This window comes from Halyomorpha halys, unplaced genomic scaffold (genome assembly GCF_000696795.3).
Source record: "Halyomorpha halys isolate HHAL.00 unplaced genomic scaffold, Hhal_1.1 Scaffold30.1, whole genome shotgun sequence".
Classification (NCBI taxonomy): Eukaryota; Metazoa; Arthropoda; class Insecta; order Hemiptera; family Pentatomidae; genus Halyomorpha; species Halyomorpha halys.
In genome coordinates this window covers 440,733-454,481 of record NW_027110126.1, presented here as the reverse complement: position 1 = coordinate 454,481, position 13,749 = coordinate 440,733, and the positions used below count along the sequence as shown (strand labels likewise).

Below are 13,749 nucleotides of genomic sequence, written 5' to 3'. Positions count from 1 at the left end.
AATTCTTATAGAATACAACGTTTGGACTTTGCAGGTTTTCGTCGGGGCTGAAGAAAAGCAAGATACAAACTTGTAAGAAGTGACAAGAAAATTAGAATATATATACAAAGAAAGTAAGAAATCATATTAAAAATAAATAAATGACTAAATTATCAATAATAAGTAAATATAAATATAGATGAATAGGTAACTAATTAGTAATGATAATGGATAATCTTAGATACAGCCATGTGTGATAGAATTGCAAACATAGAAATAGAGAACTAATTAATAGTAGAATAATACTTATTAAAAATAGTAACAAATATAGTAAAAAGGAAGACATGAATAACGCAATAATAAAGTAAACAGAAAGACTTAACATCAGATGATTTTTATATTCTTATTCTTTCTTTCTTAATTTTTAATTTACCTTTGCCAGAATTACTTGACCAACTTGTTTACCGTTAACTCCTAATAGTAAAAGAGCCGGCAAGAAAAAAAAGGCAGTTATCTCACCCCAATTTTTTATTACTTTAATGAAAACTATGTATAATTTCTAGTGAGAATTGATGAGTCTGCCAAGTATAGGTAGGGGGAATAAGAAATGGTGGCTATTTCAAAACCTTAAAAAAAAAAAAACCTTAATTTTTCATTCGGAGATCTATATCCTAAAAACTACCAACAACACGAGAAAATCTAAAAGGACATTATTTAAAGAAAAGTAAATTTGTTGAAATATGAGCCCTAATAGAGCTATTTACGTCCAATAGCTCTCGAGATATAGAAGTAGTTCATGACCTTTACCTTCGTTAGAAATAGTAGTTTTCATGATATTTGCAAAAATAAATTGATTTATAGTTGTTCGGACAATAAGTTTCCTTTATGAAAAACTTTATTTCAGAAACCATTGGACATATAGATGTCTGACTTCACTCAAATTAGAGCTAGTTAAATATACTATAAAATAATTAATAATGTATCTCTTTGTAGGAGTAGTACTTTTTATGATATATAACGAGATAAACTCACACAATGTTAATTTCTAGTCGTTCGCATAAAATGTTGGATGTTTGAAAAAATATATCATATAAGACACACATATGTCTGCCAATACTCAAAATAAAGGAAACTTGACTAACTATAAAGTAGTTTATTACAATTATCTTCATAGGGGTAGTAGCTTTTATTATATTCACATATGAATATAAATTTGACAAATGAAAATTTGTCCTAACAACTGTAAATCAATTATTTTTAGCAAATTTCATGAAAACTACTATTCCTACGAAAATAAACGTCATAAAACACTTTACAGCTCATTAAACTAGCTTTAATTTGAATACTAATAGATATCTGTACGTCACATAGTTCCTGAGATATAAATTTCTCATAATAAATTAACTACTAATCTTTTAGTGCATTTTTAAGAAATGTTGCTTTTTAAAAAGCTATAACTCGAGAACTATTAAACGTAAATAGCTCTTTTAGAGTTCATATTTTATCAAATTTACTCTATCTTAAATGGTGTTCCCTTTTCTAATGTTGTTGGTAGTTATAAAGATATAGAGCTCCGAATAAAAAATTAATTATTTTTAACGTTTTGAAAAAGCCGCCATTTTTTATTCCCCCTACCTATACTTGGCAGACTCACCACTTTTGACTAGTAATTATACATAGTTTTCATTAAAGTAATCAAAAATTGGGGTGAGATAACTGCCTTTTTTCTCCTCTTGGGCTCTTGTATTATACCTTCTTACATATTTGTAACTATTTTTAATAAGCATTGCTCTACAATTTATTACTTTAGTTCTATAATTACAATTCTATCGCACATGGTTCTATCCATTATTAATTAGCATCCTATTCATCTTTACTTATATTTTCTCAGCATTTATAAGTCCTCTTTTTCTGTATATATATATTTTTGTATAATTTCATACTTGCTTTGTATATACATTCTAATTATAATGTCACATCTTACAATGTTAGTATCTTGTTTTCATTTAGCACTGACGAAGCACTGCATACTGGGACGAAACGTTACCATTAAAAGGTTTTGTTTTCTTACTATTTTAAACCTTTAGTGACCGCCATGTATTATCTTCCTACATTCTACTTTATACTGTCGATCAATTTCTTCCAAAATAAATTCTTCCTTTTCGGTACAACCCATATCATTTAATAATTCTTTTTTTTTTTCAGAATTTAAAATGAAAGCTTATTACAACTTCAAAAGTTTCTTTTAAACTTTTCCAAAATCCTACATTTCATGACTTTTGATTATCCACCATTCTGAAGAGAACAATTGAACCAATGAGAGCAAAAGTGGCCTAAATCATTCTGTACTCTTCTAAGATTAGGTTTCATAAAAAATTAATTATTTAATTAATTACTGATTAGACAAACTTCAATTACTTGTTGTAGTTAGTATGCTTATAACTAACTAGTTTTATAAGGAAAAACAATGTAGTCTTTACAAACAACTTCACGGAAATTTACCTTAAGTTATCAACATCTCCCTCCAGGGCCCTGTTTCATAATAAAGTACAAACTAATACTATTATTCATGTAGATTTATCTTAATTAAATTACATAGACTTGTACAATAGTAACTTGTGCTTTAGTATTTTTTAATTCCTGTAATATCACTAATAGTCATCCCTATCGTGAAAAAAATAATTATTAGTATTATTACTTCACTAGTTTCTACACTTGTACTATGAACTAATACTATTAGCTTTCATTATGAAACAGGGCCCAGGTTTGACATAAACCTCTTTTGCGTTCAACGCCATGATTGAGCTTAAACATTTTCATAAGGGATTATTTATAAACTTTACTTTAAATCCTTTCTACTCGATTATTCTCAATTAATTAAAAAAAATACCGATTATAATGTTATTATTTTAAATAAATAATTCATTATTTCGTTAAGTAAAAAATAATTAGGACAATAATTCACTATTCCTGGAAATATATTACGAACAGACGTATGGTCATAAATAAATCATTAAGGTTTCTTTCGATTTGTAGCAAATTTTAAAAATAAAACTATAAAATACTCTAAAAATACTAAATACTCTTTTTTATCAGACAGCCCTGAGGAAGTCTTGCAAAATGGGACAAAACGTTGGTTAAATAAAACAATAAATAGTTTTTTTTTTTTTTTTTTTTTTTTTTTACTATTTTGATAACTTTATTGACCACCACCCGGACTATCTTGCTACAATCTACTTCATACGGTGAAGTATCTTTTTCCCAATAATATACTGTCAGATTAATAATTGTGTGGTAATTTAGAACCAATTAAAAAAAGTATGCTAATTTCGTTTAAAATCTAAAATACCCTTCTAATATCTATAAAATGAAACTTTATCAAAATCATTTTTTCATTCATTAGTTACAAGAAAAAAATCAAACTTGAGACCTAAGGACCAGACACATAATTCCTGTTGAGTGGCAATAATAGTTAATACGTAACAACAATGATCTGTACAATTTTTCTAATTTATTAATTATTATTTACTTAATATACTATCGTCAGTGAAGAGAGGATACATTAGAAACCCGTTTTACTTCCTCTTTTGATTAAACGGTGGTAAAAAAATGTGGCTGCTTTGATAGTGATAAATCAGAGAAAATTTCTAATTTTATTTTGAATTAATCGGGTTTCAAAGATGGTACTGTAGATTAGGATTACATTATACAAAATGGTTTACTTACAGACAGTCACACAGCAATTAGAGGGTTGTCAAAAAAGTAACAATATATGGTACGATCGAAAAAATATTTCAAGCAAACAAATATTCAGACAAATATACCTTAATTAGCAGCGATATTTTCATAAACATAATTCTGAGAAAACAAAAGTTCCATAAAACGAATAAACTGACTTTATAACAACTATTAAAAAATTTAATTGTTACTTTAATAGATTGTTGTTACTTTTTTGACAACCCTCTAATTGCTGTGGGACTGTCTGTAACAGAACCCTTTTGTATAATGTAATCCTAGTCTACGGTACCATCTCCGAAACCTGATTAATTCAAAATAAAATTAGAAATTTTCTCTGATTTATCACTATCAAAGCAGCCACATTTTTTTACCGCCGTTTAATCAAAAGAGGAGGTAAAACGGGTTTTTTAATGTATCCTCTCTTCACTGACGATAGTATAATAAGTAAATTATAATTAATAAACTAGAAAAATTGTACAGATCATTGATGTTACGTATTGACTATTATTGCCATTCAACAGGAATTATGTGTCTGGTCCTTAGGTCTCAAGTCTGATTTTTTTCTTGTAACTAATGAATGAAAAAATGATTTTGATAGATAAAGTTTGATTTTATAGAAATTAGAAGGGTATTTTAGTTTTGTACACTTGAATTAAATCATGCATCTCAATATTTATTTTAAATTATTTTATTATAGTCTATTAAATTTACCTCTATCATATCGCTGCTAAACTACATTATAACCATCATAGTGATAAATTTGATAAAAACAATGTCTTAGTATATATAGAGTCCCAAAATTATTAGAGGATTGTCAAAAAGTAACCACAATGTAAGATGCAATATATAAAATACCAAAAATACAATATAATACAATCCTTTAAGAACAGATGTTTCACAATTCAAGCCGCGACATATAAACATACTTATTACCTAATAGTAAAGTTTTAATTTTAAACTAATATAGGATTCAAATTAATACATATTTTTTCTTTTAAACACGCCGGATACTTAATTTGAAGATACAGGCATTCTCTATTGATGGGTGTCTTGGTTCGACTAGTTCGGATAAGCGAGATTCTAATGTAAATTGGAATTGATTTTGTCCGTTCATAATACTTAAACAAATGGTAATTGTGCCTTATTGTATAATATTTTAATCTCATTATGTACTAATTTAATATTTTCAGATTTTGAGAATTAAAAAAAAACAGTGAACAATCATAATTCAATAAAATCGTTTACATTTTAAAATTACATTAATATTATTATTTTTTAAAGCATAATATTTCACTGTTACAAAATTCGAAGTCAAGTTTTACTCATTCAATTTATCGGAAGAACAAAATACATCATCGAATTAACTGCGTCAATCCCAATATTTTATCTCATGACTCAGGTTACAACTGAAACCCGATTTACAATTTACATTGTTTAAAATAACGAAACATTTCCAGTGCCTTGTATTGTAAACCTCAACAAAATGTAGAACTTGACAAAAAATGAAACGTTATATCTCATATAAGCTTCGCTCGAATGGACACGAATTACGTTTCAAAACTCTACAGGTTAGAATCAATGGAATCTTCTTTTAAAGGCGGAGCGTGAAGTTCCTGGAACATCCCGACAGTATCCTTGAGTCTTATCCAAACAAAAGAGTGCCAAGAGTAAGAAGTACAGAATATTCAAAGTTGCCACAAGAAATCAATTTAAAGAATAAAACAATTAATGTGAAAAGAACCAATAAAAAAAAAGAAAAGGAAATCAATATCACTATCACCGACACAAAAAATAAAAATTTAATTATAAGAACCTAACTTAAAATTCAGGGAAAATAAAGGAAAACGAATATCTTAAATATTAGAGTATACGATTTTTATATCGTAATGCTTTTTTCATCGACTTTTTAATCTTTTTAAATATATTTAAATAATTTAGATTACCGGCTACTAAAAAAAAAAAATTCCAAAGTTAAATTAAAAAAAAAAAAAACAACACAATATATATTAAGTAATATGAAAACCATAGAATAAATAAGAGCTAAGACAATCAAATACTAGATAGATTAATTTATTTTTTAATATTATTATGTTTGAGTACTCCTTATACACAACTTCAACACTAAAACAGTTTATAAGTACAATACATGCTCCATGAATACTATGAATACCAAAGGCACTAAATGAATACAAGAATATCAGATATTCATTAAATGTTAAAAAAATTCAATTAAAAGACTGAAAAAACTACTAATAAAATCAAATTAAATCAATAAACAAATAAAAAATAAATTAAGCCAATAAAAAAACTAACTATACTGTCCGACAATGGTGAGTTAAAGTCTAGATTTTTAATAAATATCAATAAGTCTGTTAGACTAATGGCCATTTAAAACAAAATAATCCGCCAAATGCACACAGCATTGTTAGGACAAAAATCTTTTTATTTTCGGTATATCATAATTGCTTTAATTTTCAAATGTCAACCATAACTTAATGGTTATTCAAGTTTTTTTTTCAAAGGAATAAATCCAAAATCAAAACGCCCCAACATCCAAACCACTTCGAAGTACACCGTCAAAAATTAGATTAGTACTATTTTTGTAATGCTTACAGTATATATTCTAGAAATCATGTAAAGATCAATTCTATTCTGGGACAATGTATTCATACATGAATCCTTACCCAAAAAATAATCCATAAATAAGTTTCTCGTAAGGTAATAACTTTCAAATTTACCTATCCTATATTTTGGACATGAATTAACAGGCTAAAAGAAGAAAACTATATAATAAAAATCGTTATTTCGACCATTGGGCAAAAAGGATTGATATTAATCTTATTATAAATATTAATAAATTAATTATTTATTCTTATTTTAATTTTAAAAGATTTCAGCATACTTCGGTATAGCATAGACATTCCACAGAGAACCATCAAAACAGATGGTTATCAACTGATAACCATTTTGGACAATTAGAACTGATAACAATTCTAGATGGTCAAGCAATATTTTTTTGCTTTAATAAACAATAATAAATAATAGCAAAAGTAATACTTTTAACGAAGATGAACGATAAATTAGTGGATTGCAGACATATTGATACTATTATAACTAGATGTCATCGCTAGAATAAATTCAAATTCGCCAAGTGCCATTTGGTCGAATAAGCGGCGAAGTTTTAAGGGCTTGCAGATTCTAAACAACGACTGATAGTTCAGAAACATACAAGAAAGAAAAATCGGAAATATATTTAGAAAATAATGACTGGACATTGAAAACAGTAATGAAAACTCACATTTTAGCGAAGCGGTGGATAATTCTAATGAAGTTATGAAGGTGAAGCCATTGTTAGTGAAGAGAACTGACTGAATCCCACAGGTGAAAGCAGGTGTCGCGGTGCGGACTGAGCAGGCCTCGGCCACATTCGGCAACCTCCGACATTCTTCTCCGCAACTTCGGCTACCTTCGACATTCCCAACTGGCAACAATAGAGCAGTGCAACAGGTAGCTTCTCAACTCCAGGTAGGTCTTACACCTCGCCTCCAGCAAAAACCACTCCATGTCTTGACTCATGTCCTCTGTTCCCAGGCCTCCAAAACGACCGGCTGTGTACTTAGATAGAAAAAACAAACCAGAAAACAGTGAATGATCCCAAATTGTACCTCTGAAGTTAGAAGTCATTACAAAACCCGATAAGCGGTTTCCGCTCGAAGCAAGCATAGGAATACTACAATATGGGTAGTCATCATCTACAGTTTAACATGTTAAAGTGTGTTAAATGCAAACATATTTCCCTCTTTTAGCATGTTAAAACGAAATAACATTTATCGTTGCAACAGTTTCAGCCAGGTTCCCTGCTAAAATCTCTCTAATAATGCCATGAAACGTCGGCATGAATTAATAATGTTTTGCAAATTTATGTTCTTTTTTGCTGACCGCACCCCCCGACCATTTTCTCCAATTGATATAACATAGCATGGTCGAGATTAATAGGTCTGCTAAATAGAGAATGCCTAATATGTTAATAAACACTGAACTGACGGGTAAACGCCGAGAGTAGAAGGGAGGATTGAGTTAAAACTGATTTAGTGGATTTGAGTTTCGAGAGGCGTCACTACAAGGATGTGAGTAGAGAACGATTAGTGGTATCGGCATTGAGCCTTCGAGTTCTCTAGGCCTTTATCATTAAATGAAGAATGACGTCACAAAACGGACCAGCATAACTCCCCACCATTTTTTCTGTTGTCGATTTGATAGGTTAGTTCCTCACAGTTCCTATTTGGTTTGTATTAATTTTGTTTTGAACGTTTTAAACTCAAATAAAGCAATGAATAAAAATAATAACAGAGTAATGAAAAAAAAGAAAACTAGGAAAGAAAAAAAGGGATAAGTGAGAGCCAGTTGTTCAGAAAATCATCTTGGGACTCCTTTAAATTTAGCGTATAACCTGGACTGTAAAATTCTGCTCATAAACCTATACATTTAACTTATAGAATATTAAATTTTTTTTACTTTTAAAACACCATGAATACCGCCAACATATGGAAAGTAAATAGGTAATTAGGTAAATATCAATCTTCAAAGGCACAAATCAACATCAAGGCAAGAAGTAAACGCAAAACATTTGAAGTCAGATCTAAACGTTTGCCACTTGCTACGGATTCGAAATACTTACGAATCTTTACACTCAAATTAACAAACATTGGCATCCACATGTTTGTATGTTCAGTTATGCAAACTTAGTAGACGTTTGTTGGCTATACACTTTGAATTAAACTAACTTCATTATAAAATGTAATAGATAATCCATACAGTTTCCAAACTAACATATTACTGCATTGCTTGAATAGTGGCACATCTTATGAAAAAAGATTTTTTGATTTATTCAGAATTGGGCGTATTCCAAAAACAGTACCGTGGAATGCGGTTACTTTCTTTACTGAGGTTATACTCTAGACTTTCCTTAAGTACTAGAATAGTTAAAAATCAACTCCAGCCAACTATAGAAGCTATGGAATAACTCAAACACAAAATGAATAAAGAACTTTTTTTGTCAGATGTGCCACAATTAGGGCAAATCATTATTTCGTTTTATAAATTTATATTGATTTATTCAATGTTATATAAAAAATATATCATTAAAACTAATCTATCAGATTTCAAACCATGTATTTCCACCCAATTGATACAATTTTAAATTATGCAATCGAAAATTATGATTAATTAGTCATTCTAAAGGTTAAGAAAATGCTTTAATTGATTAAAACGAAGGAGCACAAATAGTTATTTGCTGGAACAATAATAAGCGCTTGTCCTAGCACCTTGTGCATTTGTTCCCGAAAACCGACGCTTGACTGGTCGACCAAAAATTAAGACCAACTTGTACAAGCCAATAAATATAACCCATTTACACAGTTCAGCATGCTGGAATTTCCAGTTTGGAAAATGCAAAACAAAATCATTAGTCCAAAAACTCAATGTTTTAAGTCAACCTTGAGCCTCGATGGATTCATAGATCAAATTAAACTTAGTAACACGAAAGTGAGACTTCTATATATCGAGAAAAAAATTACGATTGAACGATCTTTCAGACTCTGTAAGTACAAATTGGAGATTTAAGTTTGGCTGTTATATCACTGAAGGACCAGTAAGTCGGGATATTTGGTAAAAATGCGTTTGGTATATTTGGTAAAAACGAAAGCTTAAGGAGAGTAGATTTCAAGCACTAACCTCTTGGAATGCACATGAACCCCAAGATGGATGCTTAGCATTATAGTCTCCACCTGCTATAAAATATCTGCCAAGCTTTTCAGAAGTGTAGAAAAACATATCTTGGATCGGAGCATATCGAGGGAACAATAAGCCGCTGCTAAGGTCATGGTGGGTATGTTGTGACTATGGTTTACATCAGAGTAGGTGCAATCTCATAAGTGGTGAACCTCTTAAATAAGCTACCAAGTGCAGTGACTATAACAAAAAGAAATGAATTAGCGACAATCCTCATTGCTGAAGGTCAGTGAAATGAATGGACTCAGCTCCGAGAAAGCGTATGGAAGCTTGAAACAGGACGCAAACAAATTTCAGAATCTGAGAGAGAATCAAGACGATTTTGCACCTATTCAGATTCAAAATAAAAAACTACATATTCCGTAGATAATACTGAAAATACGAAACAAACAAATGTTCTTGAACAGAAGACTGTTTAAAATAAGCTACAGCCTATGTGAGCGGAATTGGAACGAAAGAGGAGCTTTAAATTTTAATCTCAAATCTATAAAAAAAAATGTATTCCTTCTAAGCTCGAAATAGTGTAGGGCGATAATGTTATCTCCAAAGACCACCGGCTAGTTCTAGACCAGTTATCGCAAACGAATGCACTCACCCAACCCTACTCAGATTATAATCGAGGAATTGAAAAAAACATATATATATATATATATATAACTTGAATTATGAGCTAACAAATATACGTAATGTTATACAATAATTTAAAAACCTGGCAAACAGCCTGCATACTTTTATCAGATATTTAATTTACTGCAAGGTTTAAAGACCCTTATCCAAGGCCTTATATGTCTGCTACAATTATCCTACGTTACTCTCTTCTCTCCAACACACAAGCATCAAGTCCTTTACAGCATTCTCACTGCCGATACTTCAATGGAATGCAAAAACAATTAATTACAACATAGAAATGAACTTGATATCTACTTGTATGAAAAGCGAACAGGATAAATTAACACCAAAATAACTGTAAAACAAAAGAAATACAGCTCTGGCACAGCACAATGTCTCAGAAAATCACGTATTTGATTTTGAGAACACAAGAATTCTAGAAAATAAAAAATCAAGAAGAAATAGGCGATTTAAAGACGCAATTTATATTACAAAACACAATACATTTTAAAACATAGAAAGAATATAAGTCAATAATATAAACGCCACTACAAGTTCTATCATCGTTTGGAACAAAATTCAAAACTCTCGTCCAAACCGTTCTATTCCCCGCCCGACCTTACTAGTAAATGGACGGCTCTCTGATGACCAATTAATTGTTTCAAATGCATTTGCAGACTACCTTTCCAAATTATATAACTTCCGCCGAAATAGTATTCCAGAACAAACAGAATTCCAAAAATAATACAGACATAACCTCATACTACAACGTACAGTTTACAATGTAGGTACTCGATAACATACTAAACACTATAAAGGGCTCCTCTCCTGGTCCTGACAATATACATTACGATATGATTAAAAGACTTCCAAATGACACAAAAAAATGGTTACTTGACTACTATAATCACGTTTGGTCAACCGGAAAACTACCAAAAATGTGGCGCGATTCAATAGTCATTCCAATTCTAAAAGCCGGAAAAGATAAGCCCATCCAGCTATCGACCAATTTTTCTCACAAGCTGTGTATGCAAAATATTAGAAAGAATGGTCAATAAAAGATTGATGTGGATAATAGAAAAAAATGGCCTAATACAACCATTCCAATCAGGATTTCGAAAGGGCCGATCTACAATAGACAGCTTGATAGCATTGGAGACAGAGGCTCAATATGCATTTATTAACGGACAACAAATGATAGCTGTCTTCTTTGACATGCTAAAGGCATTTGATAATATTAACCATGCCATCATACTACGAAAGTTGTCCTCTATAGGAATCAGGGGCCAAATGTTCCAATTTATCAAACAACTTCTTGAAAATCGACATTATAGGGTACAAATTGGAAACGAACTCTCACAGGGATACAGACAGATTAATGGTGTACCTCAGGGGTGTGTACTCAGTCCAACTCTTTTTTCTTTAGCTATAAACGAATTAGGACTGAATTTACCTAGGGAAGTTAAGCCTCTTTTGTTTGCCGATGATCTGGCAATTTTTTGTCGATTTGGAAATATTCACGATATCCAACTTAAATTACAGAATGCAATTAACAGGATCAAACATTGGTCACACACTACCGACATTCAATTCTCCGTCGAAAAAAACAAAATGCCTCCACTTCAGTAGAAAACGAAACACACCTCTGTCACCCGATCTATTTCTAGGTGACTCCCAAATACCATACGCTGATTACCATAGATTTCTAGGTTTAACATTTAAAGACTGACGTGGCAACATCATATCTCTACACTAAAAACGAACTGTACCAAAAAACTAAACATTCTTCGCTCACTAAGCTACACCTCTTGGGGTGCAGATAGAACTAGCTTACTCACACTTTATAAGGCATTAATACGTTCAAAAATGGGCTACGGATCATTCGTCTATGGATCGGCTCGTTCCCAAGTGCTTGCTAAGCTGGATACAATCCATCACGCCGGAATTCGAATCGCGACCGGAGCATTTCGAACAAGCCCTATTCTTAGCCTATGCGCTGAATCCGGACAATCGCCTCTTTTATTTAGAAGATTAAAACTAGCCATAGGCTACACCTCAAAATTGTATCCACAGACAGAACATCCGACCCATAAATATATATTCAATGGAATGTTTTCCAATCTTTTTCAAGAAAAACAAAATTCAACTCTTCCGCTGTCAGAAAAAATCGCCTCGACCATCTCTTTTCTTAAAACCTTAAAAATGTATCAATCAGAAAATGACCATCCACCCTGGACCCATTATCGACCTAAAACAATTCTAGAACTCTCGAAATACTGTAAGCACAACACTGAACATTCTCGATATAAAGCTCATTTTTCTCGCCTTATCCAAAACATGCCGACAGCCTTTACAATCTTCACAGACGGATCAAAGTCAGAACAGTCAACAGCATCAGCTTTTGTTACCAACAATTCCACGCACAAAATCAAACAACACAAGCTATGTGATACATTCACAGCTGAACTAAATGCAATAGCAGCAGCATTATATTTCTGTTTGTCTTCGAACCAAAATAACATCATAATAGTAACAGATTCACTAAGCTCGCTAAAAGCCATAGATTACATGTACCCGAAACACCCAAAATTTTTAAGATCCATTACTATTTAACTAGTAAATCTGGGCATATCAATACAATTTATGTGGGTTCCGAGCCATAGATTTTTGAGAACACAAAATATACTTGCAGAAATATGATAAAAAATAAAATAAATAAATAATAAAAAAAAAAAAAAAACCGATTGTATAAAGGTATCTGTATATATATGTGCATGTGTGTGTTTATGTGTATGTGTGTACGTGAAAATATATATATGTGGGTGTGAATATATGTATGTATGTGATAATATGTATGTGTATGTATATACGTATGTTGCTGAAAACTAATAAGAAGTAAATGGCGTTGATGACCGGGGGAGGTTTTACGCCGTTAAACAGAACAGATAGTTCATTCATAGTGCATACAACACATATTACAAAGTATGATGCTATTTCTGAAGCTTCTTCTGCTTTGATTTCATTGAATTCAATCCAGCATCATCACTCATTTTTTTAACCACTACCAAAACTAGCTTTGATCTATTCTCTTATCACTCTCTTCTGCATCTGCTTTTCTACAATGAACCATTCACAAGAGAAGAACGGTCAGTGCTTATCAGGAGAAATTAAATTTAGAGTGTGACAAAAATATTAAATTAGAAGCCCTCAGATTCGAGAACTAAGAAGAATTCGAGCTTTGGGAGACCCGACCATGAGCATTCAAGAAGTCTCTCGTTATTTATTTATTCCATGGAATAAAATAAATACTCAACCACAACACCCTCAATGGTTTTACCACCAAAGCGGACCCGTGAACATACAAATAAAGCATGTATGCATGTGACTCTCCGCACTCAGTGAATGTACATTAGGGGTATTCATGATCATTAACATGCTTTAGTTAAATGGAGAAATATTTCCTTATTTTACCATGTTAAAACGACATTGTAAAAGAATATATAACATGCTTGAGTCGGTTACAAGGTCTGTTAAATGGAGAATTATACAATTGGAAGATTATACAAACAGAATACCAGCTGAGCTCGTCACCATTTTGTTTGCTGTGTTAGGTTACTTACTCGTAGTTTGTGT

At 31.3% G+C, this 13,749-nt stretch overlaps 2 protein-coding genes across 2 annotated transcripts in view; one reads left to right on the top strand and one right to left on the bottom strand.

Moving 5' to 3' along the window:
* The window catches only part of grnd (grindelwald), a 121,536-nt gene extending 114,387 nt beyond the window's left edge, over positions 1-7,149 (bottom strand). The window contains exon 1 of the mRNA XM_014427435.3: positions 7,016-7,149. Coding sequence (XP_014282921.1) covers positions 7,016-7,017 — 2 coding nt within the window. The 5' untranslated portion in view covers positions 7,018-7,149. The remainder of the gene's footprint in view (positions 1-7,015) is intronic.
* Positions 7,150-11,163: 4,014 nt separating this feature from the next.
* LOC136795956 (uncharacterized) lies at positions 11,164-11,745 on the top strand. The gene has a single exon (XM_067048193.1). It carries the CDS (start codon positions 11,164-11,166, stop codon positions 11,743-11,745), a length of 582 nt encoding a protein of 193 aa, XP_066904294.1.
* Positions 11,746-13,749: the final 2,004 nt, after the last annotated feature.